Raw genomic sequence first — 16295 nt, forward strand, 5'->3', positions numbered from 1 at the left:
ACTGGAAGCCGATCTTTGAAACAGATAATGGTAACACTTCCATGTTGTGTGTTGTTCACAGGAGGGAAAGGTTGTGATTGCACAGAACAGTTGCTATGCACTTGAAGATTTCGATTCCGCCTCTCATCTTCGCCTCCCCCACTTTTTACTCTGGTTCACTTAACCTTTACTGATCCCAGCTCTGCTTCTGGAGTGAAACTAGGGCTGGGAACAATTTGGAATTATGGAAGTTGATTTCACATCCCTTATCACTAACTCTTGAACAAAATTTGTTTCAAACAAAATTGTAATTGCTTAATCGGGAACAAAAGGCAAGGGTGGGGGGCGGTGTTTGAATGGCAAAGTCGTGCACGCTGTAACACTTGGACGAGGCAGATGAGGACTAAAATGGAGCCATGCAAGGAAACATCACACTCTCCAGGGCTGCTCAGGGAGGAAAGGCCAGCGTCGCACGTGCCTCCGAAGCTTCTGTGCTCCCGTCAAAGCGGAAGAGCCCTCCTCCTTCTGCATGGGGTTCCAGCCCCGCGGCCTCCCAGCCACTGAGGGGCACCGGTACCTTCTGGGCGGAAGCGGTGCCGCTCACGACACCGCCCCCTCCCACCCTGGCCCAGAGTGGAAGTGACGAAAGCCGCCGCGGAGTCACTTCCTTCTGGGTGGATGAGGAGGAGCCCGAGCTGCCGCGGAGGAGCCCGAGTGGAGACGGACGGCGCCGGAGAGGTGAGGCTGGCGTCGGCGGTCGCGGCCCGCGCCGGCAGGACAGAAGGGACGCGGATGAGGGCGGCCGTGGGAGCCGCTGCGGACGGGCGGGAGCGGCGACCCCCGCCGCAGGCCGGGAGGGTGACCGAGCGCCCTCCGGGAGTCACGAACACCTGCAGACGCGCCTGCGGGCTCCGAGGGGCTTGATGGGCATGTCGGGGGCCGGAGGATCGTGAAGAGGGTGTCCGACTCGGGCGTCGCCCAGCGCGAGCCCACAGCCACCAGGCTGAAGGGTGTTCTGGAGCAGGGAAAAGGCCCTGCGATCCGACAGCGCAGTGTAGGAGTTAGTCCCGGACAGTTTCCCGGAGCCTTGGAGAAATCGGTGTTTTCTTCAACCCCATCATCACGGAAATGGGAGAGGAAGCTCTGCCCAGCCCTGGTGCCTTGTTACTTGTGTATATCCTGTGTGTGCCACTGTCTGTCTGGTGCCTCTTTCCTTGAGCCATTTATCAGCTCTTGATCCCAACCTAGGGTTGTCATGGACTGAAACTTAATGTTCTCCCTAATGTATTTGTCGGGAAAGAAAATGCAGAACACCTAGAGGAATTCTAGGTTAGATGAAATTTCCAAGATTAGGAATTTGTCCCACCCCACCCTGGGGCCTCTGAAGCACCTGCGGTTGCTCCAGACCTGCTCTTGTCGTTGCTGAGGGCTGTCCACCCTGCAGAGAAATGAGAGTAAGTCAGGTCTCTCCTTCTCCGTCATTCTCGGCCAGTTTCACGCTTTCCTCCTCTTTGCTGAGGGACTGACACAAAGCTATCTGCTGCTATGAACAGGAAATTTATTGAGGAACTACAAATCTGCATGGAATGAGTTCAGATTCCTAGTAAGATGCCTTCCTCCACTGGCCAGGCGATCTGAAGTACCTGCTTTATCCTTTTTATTTCCCTGTTAAATGGAGGGCATTACTTTTTCTTTTTTCATGAAATTTTAGGGAAGTGACATGTTTCTTGTATAGAGTGGAATATTGTTGGAAGGTGGGCCCCGTTTCTGACTGGAAGATGCTGTCCTTTCACATAATTCAGGAAATACTTAGACCCAGATGTTCCTTTTTGAGTAGGGGATTGGGATTCCCTCACTCTTTTAAGTTGGTGTATCTGGGTGAGTTCAGGCTTGTGTATCTTGGTATCTGGGCTTGTCTACTAACAGAAAACAAACTGTGTGGCTTGCTTTTGCTGCCTTTTGGACTTGTCTCACTGTTCCCTTCCCTCTCTTCTGTTGGAGGGTTGGTTGGTCACAAGGAAGAAAGCAAATATTAAGGACAGTGTTTATACTTTGTGGCTAAGGTCAGGTGAAAGATAATTATGGCTTTTGAGGCTGATGACCTGAGGACCATCATTTGATGACATGAGGATTACTAGTTTAGAGGTGACATGTTTGAAAGGCAAAAGAGGGCTTTGGAAAGAAGTAAAGGCAAAAAGAAGGATGTTGGGGTTGGGGATTTAGCTCAGTGGTAGAGCGCTTGCCTAGCAAGCGCAAGGCCCTGGGTTCGGTCCCCAGCTCCGAAAAAAAAAAGAAGGATGTTTGGGGGGGAACTGTGCCCCCCCCCAAAAAACCTTAATTAGATAATTCATAGCATCTCAAAATAATAAATAGTGTGATTGTCTCTCTCAACAGGAGGGCAAAAATGAAAGCAGGCTGTAGCATCGTGGAAAAGCCAGAAGGAGGTGGAGGTGAGCAAAAGTTCATCATCTCTGACAGATCTGGAATGTACCCTGGTGGTTCCTGTTCTCCCCACTTGGGCTTAGTTGACCAATGCTAGACCAGGACTGAAGACCTCATGGCCATGTAAATCTTGGTAGAATGGCTGTAGTCTCGTTTCCTATGAATACATATATAGTTTGTGCAGCCCACACACATTTATTGCATGTTTTAGTGTCTGGGGATAAGGCGCTTTCTGCCGTGTGTTCCTAAAACAGTAGTTTATCTTTCTTCTTTGTTCCTTTTAGAACTGTCACGTAGAGTAGGTAATGTATGTAGAGGTAATGTATGAGGTCATCTAGCACTGCAGCCCAACCTGTATTGGATTCCAGTGATTGCCACAAGTCACTTCCCTATCATTTCCTCTCTTCATGGTGAGCCTAGCTGACTGGAAGGGTGTGTTTGCAGAGCACTCTAGAGATTGTGGCCATGGAATGTGGAGGTGGGGGTACTGGCGTGTCCGTGCCTAGCTCCTAGCTGCTTTGATCCTGCCCTTTTCACACGTAAGGGTATCAGTTCCCGGATTGGGCCTACAAAGCCGAGTCGTCGCCAGGCTCCCGGCAGATCCAGCTGTGGCACTTCATCTTGGAACTGCTGCAGAAGGAAGAGTTCCGCCATGTCATCGCCTGGCAGCAGGGAGAGTACGGGGAGTTTGTCATCAAGGATCCAGATGAAGTGGCTCGCCTCTGGGGCCGCAGGAAGTGCAAACCACAGATGAACTACGACAAGCTGAGCCGGGCCCTCAGGTGAGAGAAACGAGCCCCCAGATGCGCGGCATTAACGAAGTCGGGAGGAAAGTATGCAGTTCTGTGTCTCTTATCTGAAAAGGTATCAGGTGATGAAGGACTGCACTGAGCGAGTGATGTGTGGCTTGAAAGTGTGAGTAAAAAGGTGTCGGGTGTGAGTGGCACAAGAGGTGAGGCGGGTGGGAGGGAGCTCCAGTGTGGCTGGCACTGGCTCCTGACAGCTGGTTCTGCTTTGTCGTGGGTAAGAATACATGGTGAAACATGGACTCAGACTCACCAATAATCCAGAGGATTAGTGTAGACTTCCCTGTTGGGAAATTCCTACCAGTTCTTTGCTGTAGGCTCTTCTATAGAAGAAGCGAGAAGGGAAAAACCAAATTCAGCAGGGAGGCTTGCTGAGTGGCTCTGAGCCCAGCTGCTCCCGCACTCTCACACCAGAGCCGCAGCCTCCATGGTCAGGCCAGGTTGCTACAGCATGTCCAAAGAATGAACACTCTGAGCTCTCTCATTCTCTCTTCTCTGTTAGCCTTTAAATTTTACAACTCTTTAGTCCTCAGGGGACCAGCAGGTAGTTTATGATACCTGCTACTTAACAGAAGCCAGGCCAAAGGCTCCAGGGAGATGGGCGTCCCCTGTCTTTCTCCATTCTCAGTAGCGTGAGTGTAAAATCTGGGCAGTCAGATCTTTGCTGGAGCCTCCACATCCTATGTGTGCCACATTAAAGGTGCAGCAGGCCAGGGTGGTGACGGTTTCCAGATCATGCCATGTCCCACGTGCTGCCATGAAATAGGTTTACAGGGCTTTGTTTCTTCCTTGCGCTTGGGCTCCTGACTGACCCTATGAGGTTTCCCAGAAAACTTGTCTGACACAACCGGGGCATGACAAAAAGAAACTACACAGTTAGTTATTCACAGTGGGGCAGGAAGGAAGTGGACTCTAGATTGAAACTGTAGAGAAATGAGAAGGTGAGTGCTTAGAACGGAGGAAGGTGTTTAGGATCTTAAAGCAGGGCCATCAGGCTCTAGCCAAAGACTACAGCTGAGTGACAGTGGAGGAGAAAAGTGGGGGCAGCCCTCTTAGGTCCCCAAGGCCTGACTCCAGGGCCAGGCTACAAAGGGATGGTGGAGGTTTTTGTAAGCAACGCTTAGAGCCGGAATTGATCTTTGTAATTACTTGAGTGTAGCAAACGCTGAACCGCGTGTCCTTCCTTTGCAGATACTATTACAACAAGAGGATCCTTCATAAGACAAAAGGGAAAAGGTTTACTTACAAGTTCAACTTCAGCAAGCTGGTGATGCCCAACTACCCTTTCATCAACATCCGCTCAAGTGGTAAGACTCCAGCGCTGTGGTGCAGAGTGGCTTTTGAATTCTAAAAGAATTCCTAAAACCCAAATCTGAGACATTGCCCCTGTAAGGAGATTTTTAGAAACAGTGAAGTTGCACGATCCCTTAGACTTGCTCAAGCTCTCCTTACTCATCTAAAGGGGGTAATGGGCTGTGCGGGGCTCTAATAGGCTTGTTTAGTTTACTTGCTTCCCTTTTATATGAACTATTTTCAGTCTCCTGGACAGCACTGAACTCCTTTTGGGGAATGAGGCCATAGGTTTATGTTGAGCTTTAAGTTCAAGAGTCTGTTTGAACACTTTCCCCAATGGCTGTTTCATAGCTGTGAACCTGTTTCTACAAACGTTTCCGATTTTCTATGAAACTACATGCTCTCCTTTATCACGTGAATGTCATCAAAACCACAGCATCCTTCATCAGAGAAGGGGAAGTTCACATGCTCGCAGTGAAAGGCCGAGGCTCTGATGTGCAGCAGCCCTCAGCTCCTCACCGTTCCTCAGTGCAGGGCTTTGAGCTGCAAGCAGGCTCTCCCCGCACACTGCCCAGGTTACAGCACTGTATCACAGCTCACCGCTTCTCGGTCTGTCCTGCGCTAAAGATGCAGCCGCTTATAAAAATGTCAGCTGGAGTGGTTTGTGAGATTAGAGTTTTCTTTTTGCTTTGGGGGTTTTTGTTTGGTTCAGGGGCAGCATAAAAGATGGTAAATTAGCCCCCTGAGTTCAGGAGTCACTTTTTTAACATTTGAGACAGGTCTCATTGTGTAATCAGCTGGTCTTGAACTTTACTCTGTTGTCAGCCTGGCCTAGAGCAGTCTTCCTGCCTCGTCATCCAAGTGCTAGGATTACAGGTGTCAAGCACCCTTTTGACCAGCCTTATCATTGTTCTTTGTGGCGTTCTGTGCAAAGAAAATATGATGATTTTGAATAAAAGTCTTCAGAGGTGGGCAGAAACTTAAAAATTAGAGGAGGGTGTGGCTAGGAGAATCTAATACTCAGATCGTCTGTAGATATGTAATTACTGCACATAACAGGTTAGGGCAGCTTTAGCTTGACTCTCGGTGCAGTTCCATCTCTCCAGTAACTGCTCCCTCCTGTCCCTGGGGCATGCATTTGGGGGTGGGGGTTGGAATGCACCTCTAATTACAACCTGTTTTCTTTCCCTGTGCCTAAGGGAGCTGCATTAGGAAATCAACACTGTCCTAGCCCCTGGAATCTTGTTTCCTCTGTTTCTCACTCTGGCTTCTTCCCTATGCGCCTGTAGAAAGTAGGGCTCCAGATGGACAGCCATCCTTGCACTCCAGCTCCCGAAATGTTGGTCTTGTTCTTTGATCCATTTTCATCAATCAAAAGCCCAGAAGTTCAGCCACTTAAACAACTTGAATAAAATGTTCATCTGCCCTAGAAGTAATCTGATTTTCTAAGGCAAGGAATCATGGACTCTGACTGGTCTGCAGACCTAACAGTAGTTAGTGGTCTGGCACACCTGTTATACCAAAAGCCGTTAAACCACCAGTGATCATAAATGGTAATCAAAAGTCCCAGGGCAGCCATAGTGCAGAACAGCACTTGCCTGGCATGTATAAAGCTGTGGGTTCAACTCTCAGTACAAAAAAAGAAAACACCGAATAATCCCAGGAAAAGCAAAACAGTCAGCCGTCCCTTTAGGATGTTGGTTTCTGGGTATACATAACACCAAAGAACCAGAGTCATTTGTTACAGAGAATTTTTGCCCGTATAGACGAAGTGTCATAATGTTGATGAAGGAAAATGACAGTGAATTCCTCTATATGTAGTAAAATTTAATGTGATACTATACAAATGACACACTTAAGGGTGAAGACAGCAGAGCCAAAGAAATAGCTTCAGTTCTTCATCCCACTATTAAAATCATGCTTATGTGTAATGTGTCATGCATCTTTCTCATGATTTGGATTTCCCCATGTGCGAACCAATGTGCTAATCCCTAAAGAAAACAAAGGAGTATGGGGAAGTTCTCTTCCTCCAGGAACTTAGGAGTTTAGCTGAGAGAGGATTCTAGGTTTGTGCAACGGGAAGTAGAGAGTGTTAGAAGTCCTGTGACTTAGCCCCTGAAGGCCAGAGAATCTCCCTGATGGTGGGCCGATGTACAGAACTGTTCTGGTCTTTCTGTTTTTAAGTACAAATATATGGCCAAATACAAAACCAAATAACCAGTGTGGATATTGTTTCTCCCTTCACATTTGTTCTATTCATTGTTAATAGTTTAAGGTAGAGTTGAGCATGGTGGAGCAAGCTTATAGTTTTGGCACTGTTCTCCGGTTGAAGGTTCAAGGGTCTGGAGTTCAAGGTTACCCTTGGTTGTTTGGCAATTGACATAAACCATAACCTGGGCTACTCTGAGACCATGTCTCTAACCCCTCCCAAAGACACTTTAGGGTAGAATATTCAGTATTCAAGTGATGATGTGATGCTTCTAGAAACTAAGCATCATGGTATATACCTGCAGTCCCAGCACTTAGAAGGCTGAGGGGTGGATCAAGAGTTTGAGGTCTGGGGTTGGGGATTTAGCTCAGTGGTAGAGCGCTTGCCTAGGAAGCTCAAGGCCCTGGGTTCAGTCCCCAGCTCCGAAAAAAAAGAACCAAAAAAAAAAAAAAAAAAAAAGAGTTTGAGGTCAACATTGGCTATATGATGAATTTCTGTCTCAAGAAGGTACACCTATGTGTAATGTCTTATTTATATATATATTATATGTACTTATTATATATGTCATATATAATATATAGTATATATACACATATCATATATAATATATAGTATTATATAATATGACCCACATGTAAACAGGTATTTAAAATTTTTAAATTACTGAATTTTGGTTTTGTTTGAACCATTAAAAATTAAGCCAGGCATAGTGGCTTGTTCTAATAACTTAAACACTTTATTCTTTACTCTTTTATACTTACATATGTGTATTTGCCTAAGAAATGTTGGAAAGATAGAGAAGATACTGGTTTAAAATGGTTAACTCTCAGTAGGTGGGGACAGGGCAAGCTAAACCTGTCTCTCAAATCTGTCTCTCTGCCACCACCCTGGTTTGAATACTTACTCTGGAAAGCTTGAAACCTGAGGAAGAACTGAGTGGAGAAGAGAGCGTTGGCATACCCTCCACCTGACGGCTGGCGGTTAACATCATTGCCACATGTGCTTTATCTCTGTTTGCAGATACTTTTTGTATCTAGAGATTAACGTGCAGGTGCCATGGCTTTTCTCCCAGAAACAAGGATGTTCTTTTCCATAACTGCAGTAACATTGCCACACCCAGGAAATTTAGTGTTCCTCTAATATATGTAACATGCCCCGTATGTAAACAGTGTTTCAATTTCCTAGATTTAAAGCTCTGAAATTTGTTTTGTTTTGTTTTTTGAACCATTAAAATTAAGCTAGGCATAGTGGATTGTGGATAATAAAAGGCAAGTGGATCGCTGTTAGTAGCAGGTTCCAGGCCAGACAAGACTGTACGATGAAACTTTGCCCCCAAAAGAACAAAAAGTTTTGTTTTAGCAACATATGTTGTGCTGTGCACGGGTGTATTCCAAAAGCCTCACAGATACTATTTCTCAAATATTAGGATTGGTCTTATTATTTCCTACCTTAAGAAAACAGGGCCAGAAAGGGCACCTGAATGTTCAGGTAGTAGCTTTCTTACACCTTAATTTAGGGCTTTTAAGGGAAGTTGAGAATTTATGAGTTTTTTCAAGTTAATATGATAGTGGTAGTTTCTTCTTAGAGTTTGAAACTTGGCAGTTGAACTTGGTGTTTTGGTCCATCCTAACCTCAAGTCACAGAGTCCTGGGATTATAAGCGTGAGGCGTCACACCTGCCAGCAGTCAGACTTGGAAGAGGAAGCAGCAGGTCGTGGAGTTTCTCCCAGCCTCCTCCTCCTCCTCTGTGCTTGAGAACAACAGAAAGGCTGGATCACTGAGATCATGGTTGTCTGTCACTGCACGGTAAAGGTCATCCTCAGTAGAAATTGCCTTTCCATGCCACTCTGTTTCACCCAAGTAGGACCTTGTCCCTGTCCTACTTTGTCATCATTTATGTGAGGTAGAGTCTGGGTTTTCAGTGCAACTACATGCATTTGTTTTGATTGGCTGTATTACTGCTAGGTTTACTTGCTTTATAAACACAGTCAAAATTACAGTGGTGAGAAAAACCTTACTCGTGAAGTTGAAAACAGAAGTAGATGGTATACACACACGACGGAGTTGCCAGGCAGAGGCTCTCGGACCCATTCACTCACCCAGCTAAGGTCTGGTGGGCACCCACTAACTCCTAAACCCTGAAATGTTGGGGTATAGTTTTACATAATAGGCAGCCTCTTAGGAACCTTGAACATTGCTCACAGAGGGATGACGTGGCGTGTGGGAAGGAGGACCACGTGGACAGTAAGGTAAGGGGCCAGAGGGACATGACAGCTAGGCTGAATGGAAAAGCTGAGCTACTGCCCTTAAGGGCTCAGTCCTCCCACCTCAGCCCAGGAGTGCTGGGATTGCAAGCCTGTGCCACCACACCCAGCCTGAGGAGTGGATTTGAAAAAGACTCAGACTAGGTAGAAGGTTTGTTTCCTGTTGTCAGTGAACATGTGTACTTAGCTAGTGTCAGTAAAGGTGACGACAGTGAGTGACCAGGTGGCCAGCACTGACTCCTGTTCTTTTCTCCCATCACAGGTGTGGTTCCTCAGAGTGCACCACCAGTGCCCACAGCCTCTTCCCGGTTCCATTTCCCACCTCTAGACACCCATTCTCCTACTGGTGACGTGCAGCCAGGGCGCTTCTCTGCTAGCTCCCTGAGTGCTTCTTGCCCCGAGTCAGGTGGGGCCGCTGATAGAAAGGTGGAGCCTTCGGACCTGGAAGATGGCTCGGCCTCTGATTGGCACCGGGGCATGGATTTCATGCCCTCTCGAAATGCTCTCAGTGGAGGAGTAATCGGCCACCAGAAACGCAAGCCTGACATAATGCTTCCCCTCTTCACTCGGCCAGCAATGTACCCTGACCCCCACAGTCCCTTCGCTCTCTCTCCAGTCCCTGGCCGAGGAGGTGTCCTTAATGTCCCCATTTCACCAGCCCTGTCCCTGACTCCCACTATGTTCTCCTATAGTCCCTCGCCAGGCCTGAGCCCCTTCACCAGCAGCAGTTGCTTCTCCTTCAACCCAGAGGAAATGAAACACTACCTTCATTCTCAAGCCTGTTCTGTGTTCAACTATCACCTGAGTCCTCGGACTTTTCCCCGTTACCCAGGGCTCATGGTCCCACCACTGCAGTGCCAAATGCATCCTGAGGAGTCTTCCCAGTTCTCTATCAAGCTGCAGCCCCCACCAGCTGGAAGGAAGAACCGTGAGAGGGTAGAGAGCAGTGAGGAGACCACTCGTGGCTCTGTGCCCGCCAGCACTCCTATTCCCTCTCGGATTAAAGTAGAACCAGCCACTGAGAAGGATCCTGACAGCCTCAGGCAGTCAACCCAAGAAAAGGAGGAACAGGCCCAGGAAGTGGACACTGTGCAGACCAGGACCATAGAAGAGGGGAAAGGCACAGTGTTTGCCCACCCGTCACCCACCTGGCCCTCTGTATCCATTAGCATCCCCAGTGACGAACCCCTAGAAGTGACTGAAGACAGTGAGGACAGGTCTGCCAGGGAGCCCGGTGTACCTGAGAAGAAAGAAGATGCCCTGATGCCCCCTAAGCTTCGGCTGAAGAGGCGGTGGAACGATGACCCTGAAGCCCGGGAGCTCAGCAAATCGGGCAAGTTCCTCTGGAATGGGGCAGGACCCCAGGGCCTGGCTACAGCAGCCACTGCTGCCGCTGATGCTTAAAGCCACAGTGGAAGGGAAGCTGTTGATACTACAATCAGAATACATATTTATGTAGCAAGATTCTGGGGTGGGAGGTGGGGTGAGGCTGGTTTGGTAATTCTGGGGTGTGGACTTGTACTTTTCTGTTGGGGATGGGACAAGTATCTTGAGTTGTATATTAAGTGGGGTATGAACACACTTTTTTCTTGGTACGTAGGACATAGGGAGGCTGTTGAACTTTATGGGCAGGAGCCCAGTTCCTGTTCCCTCATGCACCTGACAAGCTCCACAAGGGCCCACATACTTTGTAGTCAGTCCCATCACAGTTCAGGCTCTGTAGTCTCTTCTATTGTATTTATACAATACATAATGGGAAAGCCCATAATGGGATATTCTTCTTTGAGAGAGAAAGAGAGAAAAGGAAAAGGCTGGAAGGCTAGGTGGTGAGAAAAATGCTAAGCATGTTACCTGAGTATTTATTTCAGGAGAGAAAAGAGTTAATTGCAGTCTTACTGAAGTGGGGACATTTAGATGGTGTTCTCTGCTCTCCTCTCTCCCCTTCTCCCTCACTGGAGAGAGAGAGAGAGTGTGTGTGTGTACACATGTGTGTGTACACGTACGTGATCACACACAGGCGTGCACGAGCACACACACACATACATAAACACATACACACACTCTCTCATGCATGCACTCTCTCTTTTTCTCTCCCTGGGGGGAGGGTGACACATGCACATTTGGCTCCCCCCACACCTTTTTAGAAAATGTTTTCAAGACACATGAGTGTACTGCCATTTAAAATGGGCAGGGAGGGCACAGGAGACCCCCACCCCCTGGCCCCTCAGCTTCAGAGTTGAGGTGGGAAGGCAGCATGGCTGCAAGGTCCTTGGACTTTCACCTTCTTCACCTATCAAAAAGCCATGAGGAGTTGAAAACTCTTGATCAGGGAAGAAAGAAGAGGGCAGGAGGAAGTAACCCAATGCCTTTAAAAACAAATGACAGAAATAGTCTTCATTTTTCTTTTTCCATTGTTGGTTTGGTTTCCCAAACCAAGTGTGATTGAGCACGTTTTATGAGGAGCAGGATAGCGCCATTGAAGATGCTTTTCTGTTGTGTCTGGTTGTCTTACTGTTTTCTTAAGTCAAGCCTTAACTTTGAACATGCTTTAAGATGATACGGGTCTGACAGCATAAACCTGTGAAGGGCATGACACTGTTCAGATAGCCCAGGAATGTTGAGGCACAGTCGAATTCCTAGCTAATAGTTATCCCCTCCGATGTTGCCGGTCCGGTGGCAAAAGGGCAGGATTGTGGGAATGAAAGGCAGATATCACCTGTAAACACAAGTACTGCTGTTGAAACTGAAGAGAGGTAGGAAGGTGGTACCAGAGGCCATAAGGTCTGGTGTGAGGGAAAGAGCTGGTATCTGGCCTGTGATGTGTTGCCGGCCCTGTGGTCCCCATTTGCCCAGATCGTTCTGATCGGTTGACTATTCCCAAAATACAGTTCACCGACAGGAGTCGTTTCTTCTTGGGAAATTCCCTTACAGCAACTTCAAAGGAATGGAAAGGTACTGATCTTAGGTGAAACAAAACAGAAGCATTAGGGTAGAGAGAAAGCGGCAACAGCCAAGTGCCTCTGTGCACATGTGTGCTCTGAGTAGCTCAAAGCAGCAAGAAGAAATGGTTCCATATTTGCTGAGGCAAGGGATGGCATTCAGGCATCAGAACGATAACTCTACCACCTGAGCCTGGCTGGGAATTCTACACCAAGTGACATTTGAGTGTTGTCTTTTGATGGCTTGTTTGGGTTTGATTTAGTTTGGTTTTATTTTCTTTAACTGAAGTGCGTGCACAGAAGGAGCTCAGGAGACAGAACTGGTGAAAGAGATGTTAGCTGACTTGGACAACTTGAGGCTGTCATTGCTATTTCTTGATGAATGTCCTATAAGTTGGTCCAGATTCCATGCATGTGTGAAAGGCCAGGAAAGGTCTCTGGTGACCCAGGCTTTGGTTGGGCCACAAAGGCTTCAGCACTCCTGCTGCCTTTGGTGGTTGTGTTTTGATCAGCTTCCTTCTCTGCACCTTGATGGACCTCAGAATCAGAAGGCAAGCCCAGCAGGAGGTAGAGGAGGGCTCTCTGGTTGGTGTTGCCCATCCAACCAGGGATGCCAGCTGGCCACCGGTTGTCTGCTAGTGGGGACAGCCAGCGAGCATCAGTGTGAACTCAGGAATAGAAACATGGGGCCTTTAAAATGAGAGGAGGAAAATCCATGATGCATACCTGTAATCCCCTAGAACCCAAGTGCCGGAATTCATTCTGGATGCTGCTTCCGTTTGAATAAAGCCACTGCTTTTACACTTGAAATTGAACTCCATGAAAAATGCTTTTGGACTTTTATGAAACTATTTGCTGTTTGTTTCCTTTGATTGCCATTCCACCAGTAATTTCTTGGTTGATTGGAACTGCACACAGTTGGAGTTTGGACCTGGGGAAGGGTCTGTCTGCAGAGCAGAACTTGGGCTTGCTCAGGAAGTGGAGCAGGAAGTGTAGTGATCACTGATACTTCCTGGGGCAAAGGAATGAGAATGCTCTTCTCTCCCCAGCCCCGTCCTGGCAGTTCCTGCCTCCAGCCTGGTATGAAACAAGGCAGTTGCCTTCTATGAGCACTCCATTGTCCAGCAGACAGGTGAAGGGGACTAAAGCTGGACCTACTTCCTCTCCCTGGGTTGTTTTTCCCCTCTAAATTTTGTTGTGCCAAATGTATAAAAGTTTGTAGGTGTAAATCTATTGAAATTTCACTAATCAAGAGCTTGTTTATTTAAACAGTTTGCTTTTTTAGCTGTAAAGAGTAGCAAATTCTCAGGGCATCAGCACTGCTGAGCTCTTTTTTTTTTTTTTTTTCTGAAGTAAATAGAGACATGTAGAGTCTTCCCTCCATGTCAGGCTGCACTTCATTAGCCCCAGCTCAGTAATGCAGGGAACCCTAGTGACCCATCGGCCAAGAAACTCCCAGAAGCATTAAAAAAAAAGTTATATTCCGCTGCCAAGTGGATAGTCATTTAGCTGTTTGTCCCTTGTTTTTTATTTATTCCATAATTATGTTTGTGCTTTTTCTTGTGTGAACAGTAGTGAGGCGTATGTTTTTATGTGGCTTTAGAGAAAACTTCAGTCTTCAAAGAACTGTTCTAATTAGTTCCTTCTCGGAAAAAGTTATGCGTTAATTTGTTTCAAAATATTTAGGCATTCTTTGAATTATAAACTTGTGATGCAGGGATTTGTGAACGAGACGTTCACAAGTGAAGATGACTTCACTTAGCATCTGTGTAAACAGAATAAGATGTGTATATGTACATAAAATATAAGGAGTCTGAACACCATTGTGCAGTGCCTTTTAGATGTTCTGCTTTCTAAAGTCTTCAAATTTTTTGCATATATATTATATATATGATGTAATGTTATAGAAATATATGTATAATATACATATTTTTTCCAGGGGTATCTGATAGCTCTGTATTTTGTTATGGAAGTCGAAAGAAAAAAAAAGTATTTTACCTCAAAAAATTAAAGTTCAGTTTAAAAACAAAGGGTCCTCACATGTTTGCCGAGTATTGATTTTGTTCCTTGCACACGGAACCAAAGCCTGCAGGCCTGCAGGGGCCAGCAGAGTGAGAGGTGCGCCTCTTGGCAGTGGGCGTTACCTTGGGTGAGTGAATAAAGGGATCTGAACCCAGGAACAGGAGTGAGGGAGAAATGCCTGCATCCTGACTGTAATGAGGATCCTTTAAACCATGCGGTCGCCTGTGTGTGTGAAGATGTCAGCCAGACTGGTCTGCAGACTGAGGAGAGCAGGGCTGCCAATGGCTTACCGTTTCCAGTAGGGTGGCAGAAATGACCTGGGCTTAAGAGTAAATGGCAGTTGGAACAAACCATTGACTTAAGTCACACCAGGATGATAGACCACATGTGTGGATTATAAAATAAATATGAGTCTGCGATTGGTTTTTTAAGTGCATGGCAGGACAGAGCTAGGGAAATTCAGTAATCCCCAACAGGGACAAGAATTGGAGAAGGGAATTTTGATTACTGAATGCCATATAGCCTATCAAGGAAAATGATACAGACAGGCAACTTTATTTTGCCCTTTGGAGATAGAAACTGTGTTACGTTTTGCTTAAAGAGTTCTGCAGCCAGGTGGTGGTGTGAGCCTTTAATCCCAGCAGAGGCAGGCAAATCTCTTAGTTCTGGGCCAGCCTGGTATACTTAGTGAGTTCCAGGACAGCCTGGACTACACAAAGAACCACCCCCCCCAAATGGTGATGGTGAGTGGCAATGAAGGGTCCTTGAGAAGACAATAGGGGTGGTCCAAGAGGGTCCTCAAGAGAGGCAGAGGTGAGTGTTACTGTTTATTGTGAGTCAGTCAGAGAGGGTCACAGAATGCATCAGGCCTGAGGAACTGCCCTGCCAATGTGATGTGCTCGAGAAAATAGTCCATTAGGGCAGGGACAGAAGGCAGGGAAGGACGCTCCCCTGCTGCTGAAAGGTGTACACAGAGACCTGAGTCCCTGGAAGCAGGCTCTGATGTTCTGCTGGAATTCTGAATGAAGAGGCGGGACGAATGGTGAGCGGGAGGGAAGAGAAAGGCAGGCAGCTGAGTAGAGTGGAGAGACCTTCACCCCTTCCTGGGAGGTTAGCCAGCAAAGAGCCTTAGGTGGAGTCCCTCACAGTCTCCAGGATAGTTTGGAAGCTCTGAACCTGCCCTCTCTCAGACCCAGACCCAATGCTTAAGCACCAGAGCCAGAGAAGCACTTAGTACATGCTGGCCTTTCTCTAAGGGCTACCTGTGCTGGCTCGGCCCTCCAACAGCCTCACTAGAAGCTGAATTCATCCCTAGGGTACAGAGGGGAGCCCTGGGCTTCAGAAAAGCTCCTGGATGCCAGCGGCATTGCACGGGCCCACCCTGCCTAAGCACCTTCTTGCCCCACTTCTGGACAAGTGTCTTCTCCAGCACTTTCAGCTCTGGCCAGTCATAGGAATGTGAGGATCGTGCATCATCCGACTCCCCTTCTCCAACACTTAGTGCTGTGACCAAAAGATGCTTGGTGATAAATGCTTGATGGACTAATGTTTTCCACTGTTGGAATAGGAGACACCAGGTTAGATAGGACTCAAAAGGTAAACAGATGAAGCAGAGAAGGTACAAGCATGTGTGTGTTAAGGCCCTGTGAGACAATGCAGCCTGGTAGCTCCATTCTAGTGTAGCCTCCCACCACTAGGCCCCGCCCCTCATTTGCTTCTCTGCCTTGTTTTCTGGCTTTCCTGCACCTGTTTCCATCTTCCGTGAGACATGGTGGCTGGATTGATAGCTAACCCCCATCTTCCCACTTATGTGGTATGTGTGTGCGTGTGTGCATGTGTGTGTGTGTGTGTGTGTGTGTGTGTGTGTGTGTGTGTGTGTGTACATGTGTAAGTGGGTGTCGGGTTTATTTTTTCTGTCACTCAATTTTTTGAGATAGGTCTCCCTGGACCAGTTGACAAGTAGGTCATCAGGCCAGCAATTCGTGTCTCCACCTCCCCAGTACTGGATTGCAGGCACTGTCACATGGGTCTGGGGATCCAAATTCAGGTCCTCCTGCTCACACAGCATACACTTCATTGACTGAGACAACTTCTCACCCCTGTGTTTTCATTTATTCATATACACCATTAGCAAGAAAAAAATTCGAACTGAGTGTGTTCCCTGCCTAGAGGCCTGCCATTCTGCACTGGCCATTTGCTTTGTCTTCCTCTGGTTTTCTGGTCCACACCCATGTACCTGCCCCACCTTCATGTTCCTGGACCGCCTTCATGTACCTGCCTTTTGTCCTGCAACATGGACAGGTGCAGGACTCCACCCCACCTCCCATGGTCCTCCAACCCTC

General features: G+C 47.4%; 1 protein-coding gene across 3 annotated transcripts; it reads left to right on the top strand.

Annotated features, from left to right (window-relative positions):
- Window positions 1–641: 641 nt before the first annotated feature.
- Etv3 (ETS variant transcription factor 3) lies at window positions 642–13961 on the top strand. 3 transcript variants are annotated; one of them, XM_087619880.1, is made up of 5 exons: window positions 642–1433; window positions 2374–2429; window positions 2966–3203; window positions 4419–4534; window positions 9255–13961. In XM_087619880.1, the coding sequence occupies exons 2-5, from the start codon at window positions 2384–2386 to the stop codon at window positions 10394–10396; spliced, it is 1542 nt and encodes a 513-aa protein (XP_087476006.1). In that variant the 5' UTR covers window positions 642–1433; window positions 2374–2383; the 3' UTR covers window positions 10397–13961.
- The last annotated feature ends 2334 nt before the right edge of the window (window positions 13962–16295 follow it).

The sequence above is a fragment of the Rattus norvegicus genome, chromosome 2, assembly GCF_021556685.1.
Source record: "Rattus norvegicus strain SHRSP/BbbUtx chromosome 2, alternate assembly SHRSP_T2T, whole genome shotgun sequence".
NCBI lineage: Eukaryota > Metazoa > Chordata > Mammalia > Rodentia > Muridae > Rattus > Rattus norvegicus.